The 13323-nt window shown below is 37.7% G+C and overlaps 1 protein-coding gene across 1 annotated transcript; it reads left to right on the top strand.

Annotated features, from left to right (window-relative positions):
* Window positions 1–3880: 3880 nt before the first annotated feature.
* On the top strand, window positions 3881–12103 carry prkag3b (protein kinase, AMP-activated, gamma 3b non-catalytic subunit). The gene is made up of 13 exons (XM_053439490.1): window positions 3881–4230; window positions 5725–5785; window positions 6007–6146; window positions 6306–6387; window positions 7633–7691; window positions 7850–7895; window positions 7977–8031; window positions 8493–8619; window positions 8738–8903; window positions 9172–9209; window positions 9479–9625; window positions 9813–9906; window positions 11592–12103. Exons 1-13 carry the CDS (start codon window positions 4147–4149, stop codon window positions 11741–11743), a joined length of 1251 nt encoding a protein of 416 aa, XP_053295465.1. The 5' UTR covers window positions 3881–4146; the 3' UTR covers window positions 11744–12103.
* Window positions 12104–13323: the final 1220 nt, after the last annotated feature.

The raw sequence follows: 13323 nt of genomic DNA, 5'->3' as shown, positions 1-13323 counted from the left end.
ACCCTGATGACGCAACATAAGCCGAGCTTCACAGATCCACCATTTGAAAAGTCAACACTTTGTAGGCCACTATGGGTATATTGGTACGTTTGTGCATAATCTTAATAAATATATCCCTTTTTGTCTCATTTGGAAGTTTCTAAAACAAAGGTTAAATAAGGTCAAACATATAAAAAAGCCTCAATGTAGTCTTGCTCCTATGCTCCTGTGTACTTATCCTATTCACCTGCTTTGAAATGAGGCTCATAGGCTCCTGAGGATTGAACTGGGCTGCTTTCAGATGTGCACTGAACTCCAGACATTTTCCAGAGGGAATGATTATGAGAAAGCAAATATCCAAGTCAGTTGCTCCAGACCATTTCCAGAATCTTCTCTGCCAGCTCCCTCAGAAAATGTCCAAGTGAGTCCATGAATGCTTCAGGAAAATGGCCGGAAAGAAAGTGTTTTTAATTTAAAAGATGTTTCAAATATTTTGACTAACTGGACAATTGTAAAGTTCCTATGTGAAAAGGCTGTATGAGATGCTCAGGATGATTATTTCAAAATAAAAGTCATTTGAGGTGAAAGTAAGAGTCTTTATCTTTTCCATAGTTAAAAAATATGAATTTGTTCATCACTTTTTGATCAATAATGCATTTTCCTGTCTGAACCTGAGAGCATGTTTAAAAAATGGGTGGTGTGAAAAAATAAGTTAAGAAAAGAGGCTTTATTTACATCAGCAGCTCCAAAACCACATTTTTAAGAGCAACTTTATTTTCAGACTAATGTGTCTAAGCAGTTGCCATCTCATACCTGGAGTCTTGTATTTGTTTTTAATTATTGTCTCATCTGTAATTACACAAATTAATGCAACACTATGTAATTTGTATAGAGCAATGGCGCCCTCTGCAGGAACATGTGGGGATTACTTCATCGCTCAGACAGAGCCCAACAGAGCCCAACAGAATTAGTTTTCAAATAGAGGAAAAACAAAGTCTAGCAATCTGTTTATTGAGCTCTGACTGTATCGTCCCACTCACTGACAAACAACTGAATGGTGGATATTCCCCATGATCCCCGGCTTCCTGAACCAGAAGAGCAGTTGCTGTAACAAATCCACCAAACTGTTTAGAATTCCTAATATTAAATATTTCCTGCTGAATATTAGAGATAAACTTTTTAATAACTTCTGAGTCTTTTTAACTGATTTACAGTTCAGCTCTACTTTTAAACTCGCATTGTGTTGCTTTAAATCTTTTGCCTGTCTGAGATGCTCCGCCCACAACAATACAAATGGTATTTTACTATATTATTTTAGTTTATTCCTATTGTAATATCAAAGCTAGAGAAAGAGAGAGAGATAAGTAAACATGCACAGACTCTGCTCTGGAGAGAATTGCTGAGGAGTAAAGACCTTGTTAAACTGAATGTGTGTCAGGACTGTAAATAGTTGTAAACTATTAATATCTGAGCTCTTCTCTGGGACCAGCAGTGACAGGCCCGGTTAAATAACTGCATTTATTATTAGAAAGGTTCTGTATAATGTAAGGTCCGAATTATAATTGTGGACTGGATTCAGGGAACTTCTAATATCTGGTTTGATTTTTATTAACTAAAATCTCATTTAAAGCAGTAGATCTCTACACCAACAAATCAAAATTAACTGTAGGGATTTTTCTTTGCTCAGTCATAATTAAAATATTTTAGATCGTTGATTTTGATTTCTGCTCCTCTGTGACATGACAGATGATCTGTTGGGAGTTACAGGAAATAAACGGGAGAGGCGGTGGACTAGTGGCAGAAACTTGGACTATGGGCAGAAAAGGTCTCTGGTTCGTCTCTGGTTCTGATTCTCAAAGGTTATTTTTAACACGTTTAATGTGCGTGATCTTTATTTTCCTGACTTTTAAGGCTGCATGTAAACTCAGCTCTGTGAGAAGGAGGCGATACTCCTCTGATGCAGTTCAGTGTGTCTATAAATAGTTTGACCCAATGAAACTGGAACGTCTCCCACAGAAGCACTGGCAAACCCTTAAAGCTGCACTTCTCTTATTTTTATAGTGGGTCTGCCAGGTTTCCAGAAACAAGAGGAATGATGATATTTCTCTGTTCCTGCTGCATGAATATTACTGATACATGAAGATATGAAGATCCGTTTCCACTTCTTTCAACCTTCTGATAATCCAGCAAAAATATCCCCGTATATGAACGCAACCATCTTGAACTAGGATTGGAGTCTGCACAGGGGGATTGAATTGTTGAGGACTCGCCGATATAACCTTTCAACCAATCAGGAGTCACTCCCAGCTCTCAATCATGACGTTTCACCCTGTTTTTATAGCATCAAATAAACCAAATTTATCAGCAACATGAACATTTCAACATACATCAGTGTGGAAATCTGTTCAACTTGACCAAAACCATCTTCGAATTTGAGTTTGGCCCAAGTCCCATTTGCAAAGATGGGGGAGGCGGGGTCTATAACGTCTACTGCCACTATCAAGACGCTTTGGCCACACAGGAGGAGCTGTCATGTCGTAGATCTAGATGTATACATTTATTCATTCACTCACTTTATTCTTATTATTTGCCACAACACCAGTGGATTATTTCTCATTGTTACTACTGTTAATGTCACAGACAAACAAAGTATTGGAAAGTAAAATGTGATCAATATTACACCTTTGACAGAGCAAGTCACAAAGATTATAAAACAGACACAAAGTATTTGAACACATCAAATAAAAGACTTTCGGTATTAAGAGAAAAACTGCTGTGTTTTGTCCCGTTTGTGTCATTGGGAAAATATGTCTGTTACGTATATATTTACTAACTAAGCCGTTTACCAGCTATTATTCAGTGACCTGAGGTGCAAATTATTATATTTTTCACGATTTTCTAACAAAATCAACTAACCTAATCATTATTGTTTTCAGTTTTAGTTATTAGACTTATTTATGATTTTATGAGTAGTTTCTCATATTCTAGCCCTTAATGCATAAATTGCATTATTGTACAAACATGACCACTGTCTGCCATTCTTGTAAAAACGATTTCTCAAGAAAACCTCAAGAATTTTTTTTTATATTTGGCACGAATGTTTACTTGGACTAAAGAATGACTGGTAAGAGGAAATTAGTGGTCAAAGGGTCACTGTGAGCTCACCGAACATGTCAAGATTTTTTTGCTTACTAGAATGTAACTCAGGAAAGTTCACACCTCCACCAAGGCCCAGCAGTTCCCTCAAAAAAACACATTCAATTTCACTAGATCTGGATTTTTATCTGATCCAAACATTATAGATATCAGACCTTTAAACATGTCAGATTTGTTTTTGAATCTGAGAAATCACGAAACATTGGAAGAGAAAAGGAGAGTTCTTCCCTGACACGTACGTATCTATCCAAAGATCAGTCTACAGACAAACAACTGGAAATGATAAAGTAATGACAGATCGTCCAAAAGGTCAAAGGTCAACTTTTATGTGACATCATAATTCTCTGCAAAAAATATCTCACTGGACATTATTTGACACAAGCACTCAGGAAGAGAAGAGGAGACCATGTTTCCTGCAACTTGACTATAGTTGGAGGTAAATCAAGTCTTATTTGAATCATCAGTGTCTTGTCTGGGCTTCGTTCATCTTTCTCAGCCTCTTTAATAATGATACGTCTGTTTTATTTCACTGTTCTTCATCTTTTCTCCTTTAACTGCTCTGCTCTCTGTGTTTTCTAAATGATGCTGCCTCCCGATGTTCTCACCCTGGATAATAAAGATTCCTGTCACCACACTAACATTTACATGTAGGGTCTCTGTGTGTTCCTCCTCCCTTCTTGTTCTCTCTCTACATGTTTCCCCTCCCTCTCCCTCTCTCTCTCCCCTTCTCTCTCTCTCTCTCTCTGTGTGAGTGCCACAGGCCTCTCACCCCTTTGGTCCAGATTTAGACATCAGTCTTTCCCAGACTTCCAGACCCAGCTGTCCGAAGCTGCCTGCTGCTGCTCCCACTCCCTCGTCTCCTCGTTTTCTGTCCGATTCTCCCTTCTTTCCTTCCTCCCCTCCTCTGACCATGTGTGGAGTCTTTCATCACCTCTTTATCTGACATGGTGGCAGATCTCCACAGATGTTTCAGGGCGACTGTGTGTCGGAATCTCGCAGTCTTTTGTTTTCATGCCCATGTTTTTACCTGTCGGTCTGGATCCGCAGAGGCAGACGGCCTGTTCCTCTTCCCCAGACATGGAGCCTCTTCCTGAGGTAAAGCTCTCGGCTGACTCCCCCTACTCTTTGTTTGTTCTGTGTGTGTTTGTAAACTGAAGTGTGTGTGTGTGTGTGTGTGTGTGTGTGCTGGTGTGTGTTTGACTTTGTAACTGAGAAGCTGCAAAGAGAAAAACACAAGTCTGTTTTACATTGCTATTCTTAACACTTGTTTTTATTACCTGAAGCAAACCCTTCGGCATCATCTGTTATTATTTACCTTTTTTGAAGTGAAGCACATTCACAACCTGGGTTTTTCTTTACCTGGATAAATTCCAGATAAAGTCTGGACTGTGAGAACAACCTAATCCCAACAGCACTGGGAACAGAATGTTAACTGATTCTGTTAGCTGAGATGGTGATGAGGGTGAAAGGTCAGGCTAGAATAATACAAAATAACGCATCCTAAATACTGTACTGTCATTGATTGTAAAATAGGTTTTATCTCTGATAATTATTATCAATATAATGGAATATTATCGAAACATTTTCGTGATGCATTCATGAAAATGAGGTTATAAATACAATATCAGATATTTCCTACTAGACTTTATAGTATTTTACATATATAATCGCAGTGTAAAAGCAATGTTTATATTTGTTATATTTCTTATTATTGGCAGTGTATCCACCAAATGTTGCATAAAAGAAACTACAATAGAAGCTGCAGCTCCAGATGAAAATAAATGTCAGAGCAGTTCTCCTGCTGTTTCTTCTACTGAAGCTGTTAGAAATGAAAAGAAAACACTTATTATTATAACGCATCATGTAGCATAATGAGAATATTGACACTGAGTGATCACCTTAACTAAAGATATTTCTGCTAAAATGCAAACAACTGAACTATCCTTTTTTTATGATATGGCAGAAAGTGACATTAACTCAAAGCTCATTGAATGACTATGTTTGAAATAAAAACAATTATAAAAATACTGTTAATGGTCCCTTTTACTAATCAACACATAAATTAATGCACCATAAATAATCTGTCATTCCCCGTAAATATATGAGATGATTTCTTCTTCAGTGTTTGAACCTTTGTGTATTGTCTTTTATCAGCTTTGGGCAACATCATGTTTTATATATAGCTTGCATGACCTCAGCAAGATTTAAATTAATGTTGTGATCCACATAGATGTGCTCAGCTCATTTACCCTGGGCTCTGTGCCAGCTGAGGTCAAGATAACGTAAAGAATGTACAGTGTGAACATCTTTATCACCACTTTAAACCTTCCACCAGCAGGTTCAGACGATGTGAGGCCAACAGACACTTTGCACAGTTACTTCTAAGGACTTTTCACTGCAGTCTGTTCCAAATACAATGGATAAGGCTGTTCCTTCTGCCTGTCCTGCATGATGAAGAAGAGCTGAAATGGTCTCGCGAACAAATTCTTAATGAAAAGCATTGCGAGAGTCATTGAGGGTTATTCTTGCTGTAAGTTTGTTAAATCGTAATATTAAATCGGTAAACTTCTGATTTATTCCCTCATCCAGGTTCCGTTATTTCAGATATACGAGGATGAGGAGGAAGATGTTTCATCACTGAAGAGCAGAGGTAAAGCAGATCAGTTTGTGTGAATCTAATCTTCTGCGACTGTTCGTCTACAACCTCACATACTCCAAACAAAACGAATCCCAACCTAAATGAATTATTGTGAGAACCATGTGATGCAAATATCAAATACAAACCCCCAAACATTTATCAAGATTGAAAAAAAAGATACAATCATATTTTTTGTTTTTAACCAGTTCAAGTGTGTAATTGTTTATCTATAGGTGGCTGCACGTATACCGGGGAGCCCCCTGCAGACACAGACCCTGACCCATTCATATACATGAACTTCATGAAGAGTCACTGCTGCTACGACGCCATCCCTACCAGCTCCAAACTGGTCATATTTGACACAACGCTACAGGTATAATATACAATAATAATAATAATAATGATAATAATGATAATAATATTATATATTATTATTATTATTATTATTATTATTATTGTTGTTGTTGTTGTTATTATTCCTCCTTTTTGGCAATTTTGCATTGTAAGCTTTGAAGATCCTCTTTTTCCTCAGGTGAAGAAGGCTTTCTTTGCTCTGGTGGCTAATGGTGTGAGGGCAGCGCCTCTGTGGGACAACAAGCTTCAGTGTTTTGTGGGTGAGCCCCAATTCATCTGTCCACGTCTTTGCCTTAGTTGCATAAACACACATCAGCAGCAGCTTTGCCAGATGGAATATATTGAAGTTTCGTACCAGAGATAGACATCGCCTACAAATCTAGCTTCACGTAAAAAACATGCAGAATTAAATAAGCTGAGTGTACCTCAGTGAGGAAGTTCAAGCTGCACCTTTGATTCAAAGACATGACCTGATTTAAGATGTGCTAAAAACAAAAGCATGGTCCATATTCAGGTTCATCCTCACACCAGGTGTGATAACCAACCATTATTTTAGTATCCTGATTATTTTAACCCCCTTGTCCATCACGTACAGACGGACATGTTTCCCTCAATAACGCACATTAGTAAAATACAAACAATCACTACTAATTTTATAATGGTCACATACAATCTGAAAAAGTATGAGTTTGAATTGTAAACAGTTGGACACTGACGCTGGGTTCTCTTCTACTGAAGCTCAGGTGTGAAGGCTCAGGTTTCTTCACTGTAGTTTCATATGATGCCAGTTTGTTTGCTAACACTCGGAGGAAAGCAGGTCAGCGACATAACATGTGTTTCATTACAAACTCAGTCACCTCGCTCGGCACGCAGAGCTGATCATCATGACACCAGGTCTGTGGGTATCAGTTTTCTGCTCATATTCAAAACAGCTGCGGCCTTTAACGTGCAAACCAAGTTCATGTCAACGCATGATTGATTTTCAACATAAACTCATATAAATTTTTCAAAACGCTTACTGAGGTCACTCACTGCTGCAGCGCCGTACACAAACTACAAAAAAAATAGAGTGATGAAACGTTGTCTTATAGTTCAATTTTCCACTGAATATTATAAATGGATTCCCTTTCAACATGGTTTTAAAAAATGCTCAAACTTATTTTAAAAATCTTTCTTTAAAATAATTTCATTTCTTTTGTTATCATGTAACATAATTTTTTAATTTTTTATATTTGTTTTAACAATTTTTTAATCTGTTCCGTTCTAAGGCTTGAGCTACATTTTATGTTTATTTGATTGTTCTTATTACTGAGATTATACATAAAAATAGATGGAGAGAAGGTCAATCACAAGTGGGTGGCAGATTAATGTCTGGTGATAAATCCATGTTTGATTTTTGCATTGTGTGTGTTTGTGTGTGTGTGTGTGTGTGTGTGTGTGTGTGTGTGTGTGTGTGTGTGTGTGTGTGTGTGTGTGTGTGTGTGTGTGTGCGTGTGTGCGTGCAGGAATGCTGACCATCACAGACTTCATCAACATTCTTCATCGATACTACAAGTCTCCTCTGGTGAGCTGTTGTGTCTGTTGTTTTGTTGACATGACGCACATCACAGTGAAGTCACATGTCAGGTTAACCAGTATAATCTTGATGAAAATAAAATAAGATGTACACATCACACCTGAGGACCGTCCCTTTTGGATCTGAGAAGTTTGTTTTGTCTGCAGGTTCAGATCTATGAGCTGGAGGAACACAAGATAGAGACATGGAGAGGTCTGTTAAAACAACCACCTCCTCATATAGCCCCAAACGTCTTGTGTTATAAAATCATCTGTTTTTATTTGAACTTTGCAGAGACCTATCTGAAGTACTCCATTAACAGACTGATCAGCATTACTCCTGAATCAAGGTGAATAGAGCCCCTTGCAATGATGTAGTTTTCTTCCTTTATTATTTTATTCTGTTGTAATATTTCTCCTTATCGTTATTTTATCTGGAAATGCTACAAATTCTGGGACTAAGATACAAATCCACTCAGGTTTAACTTATTTATTTATTATTGTGCAATGATCAATATCTGTCTGCTCAATTCTGTTGTCATTGAATATAGTATTGTTATTATTTGAATATATATATATTTCCTTTTGTTAATTTTTACTTATTCCTGTATTCCTTTTTTTATCATCTTTCTATTTAAAACAAATATTTTCTTATTGTACTGGATCATATTGTATCACATCGTATTGTATCATATCATTTTGTATCATATCGTTTTGTGTATCGTATGCAAGAGGAGCAGTTTTTGATGTTTTGTTTTTTAAGTCTTTTTTTCTTCTAAAATCCTAATCTCACGTTTTGTCGTCTGCTCAGTCTGTTCGATGCCATCTACTCTCTGTTGAAGAATAGGATCCACCGCCTGCCGGTCATCGACCCGGCATCAGGAAATGTCCTTCACATCCTCACTCACAAACGCATCCTCAAGTTCCTCCACATCTTTGTGAGTTAGGACTTGATTGTGCAACTCAACACTTTTTGAATATTTATTTACTCCAGGCTAGAAACGGATCTGTTTGATTTAACTCAAACCATCATACATGTTTTTAACCCTCGCGCAGGGATCCATGATTCCCAAACCCAGGTTTCTCCAGAAGCGGATCAGTGAAGTGTCGATTGGAACTTTCAAAGAAATTGCGACGGTGCAGGAATCGGCCTCTGTGTACGATGCCCTGACGATTTTCGTAGAGAGACGAGTGTCGGCTCTGCCTGTTGTCAATGAGCTAGGTAGCCCCGAGCTCACGCTCCTATTTAACAGTTTAGTTCACACTTACCTGTTAGAATCACAGTTTAGTAAATTGAGAGTTTCAGGTATTTCTTAACATGAAGATTACAACACAGTGTCTAAAGGTCAAACTAACTTCACTTTCAGGGTGGTGAAATTTGTGACTACCAGAATATTTTCTTTTAAAGGCTGAATATCTTTTATGTTACATGACATAAGTTGACATCTGTTTATGTTCATATTTAATTTGTATCTGTGGTTTCTCTCTAGGTAAGGTGGTGGCGCTGTACTCCAGGTTTGACGTCATTGTAAGTCACTTAACAATTTTACTATAACATCGATGAACAAATAAATCCTGTGATTAACATTTACATTTACATTCGTTCTAGTTGCTGACATAGCTAGCAAGTCATAAATAAAGCGTCTATAGACTGGTCCAACTTAGAGAGTAAATTAAAGATGGCTGTCAACACTTAATGATGGTTGTTGGTTAAATTGAACCTTATAGGATGGGTTTTGTGAAGCCAACTGCTACTGGTGAAATAAGTGTAGTTTTCTGTTTATTTCTATCCTTTAGAATCTCGCAGCCCAGAAAAACTACAACAACCTGAACATGACGATGCGGGAGGCTATCGCCTCCAGAGCCTGCTGCATGGAGGGAGTCCTCAAGTGTTACCCTTATGAAACACTGGAGACCATCATCGACCGCATTGCAAAGGCAGAGGTGATACACACACATACAATAATTAATTAAATGTAAGCTTAGACACTGTAACTGTCCTAAATGAAATCATCCTGGGCAAAAATGTATTTTTGGAATACTTTCTGCTTGGTCCACATCTACTAACTTTGAGGAGGTAGGGTTTGTGATAAGACTGCAGCCTATCGTGAATCCTGTTTTTTGTTTACAGGTGCATCGTTTGGTGTTGGTCGACAGTGACGATGTAGTGAGAGGGATTGTTTCTTTATCGGACCTCCTACAATCTCTAGTCCTCACTCCTGCAGGTATTGATGCTCTGTACTCCTAACTCCAACACCTCCATCCATCCCTTGCTCTGTCTCTCAGTCCCTCTGTTCACCCACCTCTCTGCCCGACCTACGCTCCTGCCTCCTACTGTGAACGCAAATGTCTCCCACCTGCCAAACTGTTCTTCATCCAGTTTTTCATTCTCCTGAAGACTGAGGTTCTTTCTTCTGTGAACGTTTCTGGTGTCAAAGCTCCAGCCTCTGCCTGTTTCCTCCTGAACCTTTGAGCTTTTTTAATTCCTTATCCAAGAAACTCATCCTGCTCATCCAAGATCAACCTCCTTTGAAACCTTCAAACCCTCTGAACAACTAGCCATCTCTTCCGAAAGCCTCAACTACGTCATTATCAAACAAAGCACCTCCCCCAAGAAACCATTTGGAATGGTGTACTCTTGCCTACTCCCTCTTCTGAAGCATCAAACGAAATAATTCATGTTTCCCAAGCCTGCTTTGATAGGTTCTTCACAATCAACAAAGACCTTTTCTAAAACCCTTCAGATCTGGATGTTCATCCACACAAACTTCAAAAATCAACCATACCAAAAAATGATCATCCTACCGGACATCCGAACATCTACTGAAACTCACACCGATCAGCCTTTCACCTCAGCCTCTTTGTTCTCGATAGTCTCCGACACTTTCACCCAAACTTCAATCGCTCCGGCAGCATCTTCATACTGCAGCGCCTTTTCTGAAACCAACAGGCCACTAACACCTTTTATCCAACACAACTCAGGTAGGAAACCCAGCAAACAGCTGGTTGCCTGTTTGACTTTGCATCTTTATTTTTCCTCTAAGCCTCAAGGTCTGCTGCTGTGAAGGAGAACTGGTACCTATGCAACTTTTATCAATATAGCATGTAATGATATAATCTAAGACCTACAACAGGCTCCATTGACCCAAATAAGGCAACAAATGTCTTATGATGTAGTTTTCTGGTTCCAGTACATCGTGGAGTTCTCATTCCAGTGTGGTACCGTTCCCAACCGTCTCTTGTTCAAGAGTGTGTTGACATCTAGGGACAGTTCTTCAGTACCTGAACATCAGATTAATGAAATGAGTGGAGACTAAAAGTCTTGACCCATCACTAATGTGAGGGTGAAGGAAAATACGTTTTGAAAAACATGACAACCACTTCATCGCTCAGAGACGGAACAGAATTAATCAGCATGTGTGGCTACAGAGGGCGCTGTTGCTCAGTAAGAATTACATGGTGTTGCTATTAATAATGCTAAACCATGCTGTGATGGTTTATTACCTAATTACAAAACCTTGCTGACATTTTGGACATTTTCATGACACTGCATCTACATCATATCAGAAATACTCTAAATACAAGCAGCATTGATCACAGACCTGATCACAAAGTGGGATTACCAATTTCAACTATTTCTGTTTGGTAAAGTAGAAAACCTTATATAAAACAAAGATGAGCTGTCAATAACAGATTTTTTTGTCCAACCGTGCAAATGCTTTAATACACCGAGTGTTTCCTGATATGATGTGAACATGGCTTTGAGTTTCAGCTTTGATATAAGTGTCCGATTGTGCACTTCAATGTTTTTGGGCTGTCTACAAATAAACACTGAACACATTCTAGATGTTTTGTTGTGAATGTGTATTAAATGTAAATCACCTTAATTTCCTCATTTCATCTTTTACAGATATTTACAGAGTTCGTCCCTTTGACCCTGAAGAAAACCAGGTAGAGACGATTTGTGTAAAACCAGAGAACAAGGAGGCGCAGCAGGATGGTGACAGAGAAGTCACTGCTTTCAGTCCGAGTCTAGAGGAAGAACATTGGAAGGAAAAGTGAAAGCAGAAACACTTACACTCTCCTCAATGAGCTCAGTAATGTGCCCTTTAAGGCAACAGTTTATTCCCTGGTGGAAAATAAATGGAGCTGGGTTTGTCTGCAAAACTAAACAAACTTAGAGACTGAACTGGACTAAAAAGTCTAATTTAAAGTCACATTGGAAGCTGCGTTACTCTGAGATTGATTTGCTGATATGATAAAAAAAGTAGATGATTGTAATGATTTTTTTCTTAACTTTGTGGTTTTAGAATATTTGAAACTTCATATATGAAAACTTGAAATCATTGAATTTTCGATGAGATTTTTGTAAATGCACTTATGCTCCGATCACTGTGAAAACAATAAATGTTTTGCTTTGTCTTCCGTCATTTTATTTGTGCGCAAAATGTATGTAACTGCAATAACACAAAATGTTGTTTTTCTTTAAGGCGATTTAGTTTTGATAGGGGTAAAGACAAACTTTAGAAGTGATGCAGTAATGTCAGTCAGATGAAGGATAAATACTCCTATTAATTATTGTTAATAATAACTAATACTAATATGAGATATAACAAAAATAATAAAGCAGTAACTTACAGCATTTTTTCTCATATTGAAAAAAGAGTAGAAATTAACATCTGACACCCATGAAGATTTTGGAAAATGGCAGCATATATATCAAACAATACTGATCCCATAAATTGATAAATGGTTACTAAAGTTATACATAAAGTAGGGCAGGAGAGAACAAAGTAAAATACAGTTCAACGTCAGTAGTACAAATGTTTAACTATATGTTCTGACTTTTCAGCTGTGGTCCCTATTATAGGTTTTAAGATTTTAAATACAATTTAAGTTCTTTCACGGACCAGTCTAATTTGTGGGATGATTTCAGGATTCTAGTTGTGAATGGGTCGACAGAATAAGTTAGTGTTGTTTTAACAATACAACAAAGGTCAGGGGTCATTGTCTTTTGAAAACACCTTGATGACTAGGATTTAAATATCATTGTAATGATTGAATTCGCATTTAATTTGGTCAGCGATGACATCATACATATTGTAATTTGTAACTTGTACATGAAGTCCTCTTTGTTGGCTGATTGGACGGTTGATTCTGTCCGACATGAGCTGCTGCCGCTCTGTTTACCAGGGGAGGGTTTGTTAACTCTGCCAGTCTCATACATCCTGGTCTAGTCTACACACACACACAGTTATACATATACATATTCAGTAAATGTCTCTGCTTGTATCTCAACACTCCTCATTAGTGAGATATGTCAAACAGACAGATGTTAGGTCTAATCAAATTTAATTAGTTATCATTAAATCATAACAGAAATAATCTCTGGGTAATTTTCATGTCGAGCAGATCTGAGCTGTAGTTTATTCTACATTTTCTGAGACTGTTCGATCTCTAAATAAAATATAAATGTAACTTAATGACAGAATTATTTTCAGGAGTTGGTAGCATGGTATCAAAGCTAATTTAACCTAAGCTTCAGACTTACTAATTCTACTGTTATTGCAAATAATTTTTATCTTGCTCCGACTGATGCTAGCTTTCCATTTGATAACCTCGATTTAATTTTCTATTGAGAT

Source organism: Pleuronectes platessa, chromosome 14 (assembly GCF_947347685.1).
Source record: "Pleuronectes platessa chromosome 14, fPlePla1.1, whole genome shotgun sequence".
NCBI classification, from domain to species: domain Eukaryota; kingdom Metazoa; phylum Chordata; class Actinopteri; order Pleuronectiformes; family Pleuronectidae; genus Pleuronectes; species Pleuronectes platessa.
This window is presented reverse-complemented; position numbering and strand designations above follow the sequence as displayed.

Coding starts and splice junctions, on each gene's coding strand:
- prkag3b (XM_053439490.1), top strand. CDS start 4,147: ATGCCCATGTTTTTACCTGTCGGTCTGGATCCGCAGAGGCAGACGGCC. Junction 7,896..7,976: donor CAAGATAGAGACATGGAGAG/GTCTGTTAAAAC, acceptor TGAACTTTGCAG/AGACCTATCTGAAGTACTCC. Junction 8,904..9,171: donor GCCTGTTGTCAATGAGCTAG/GTAGCCCCGAGC, acceptor GTTTCTCTCTAG/GTAAGGTGGTGGCGCTGTAC.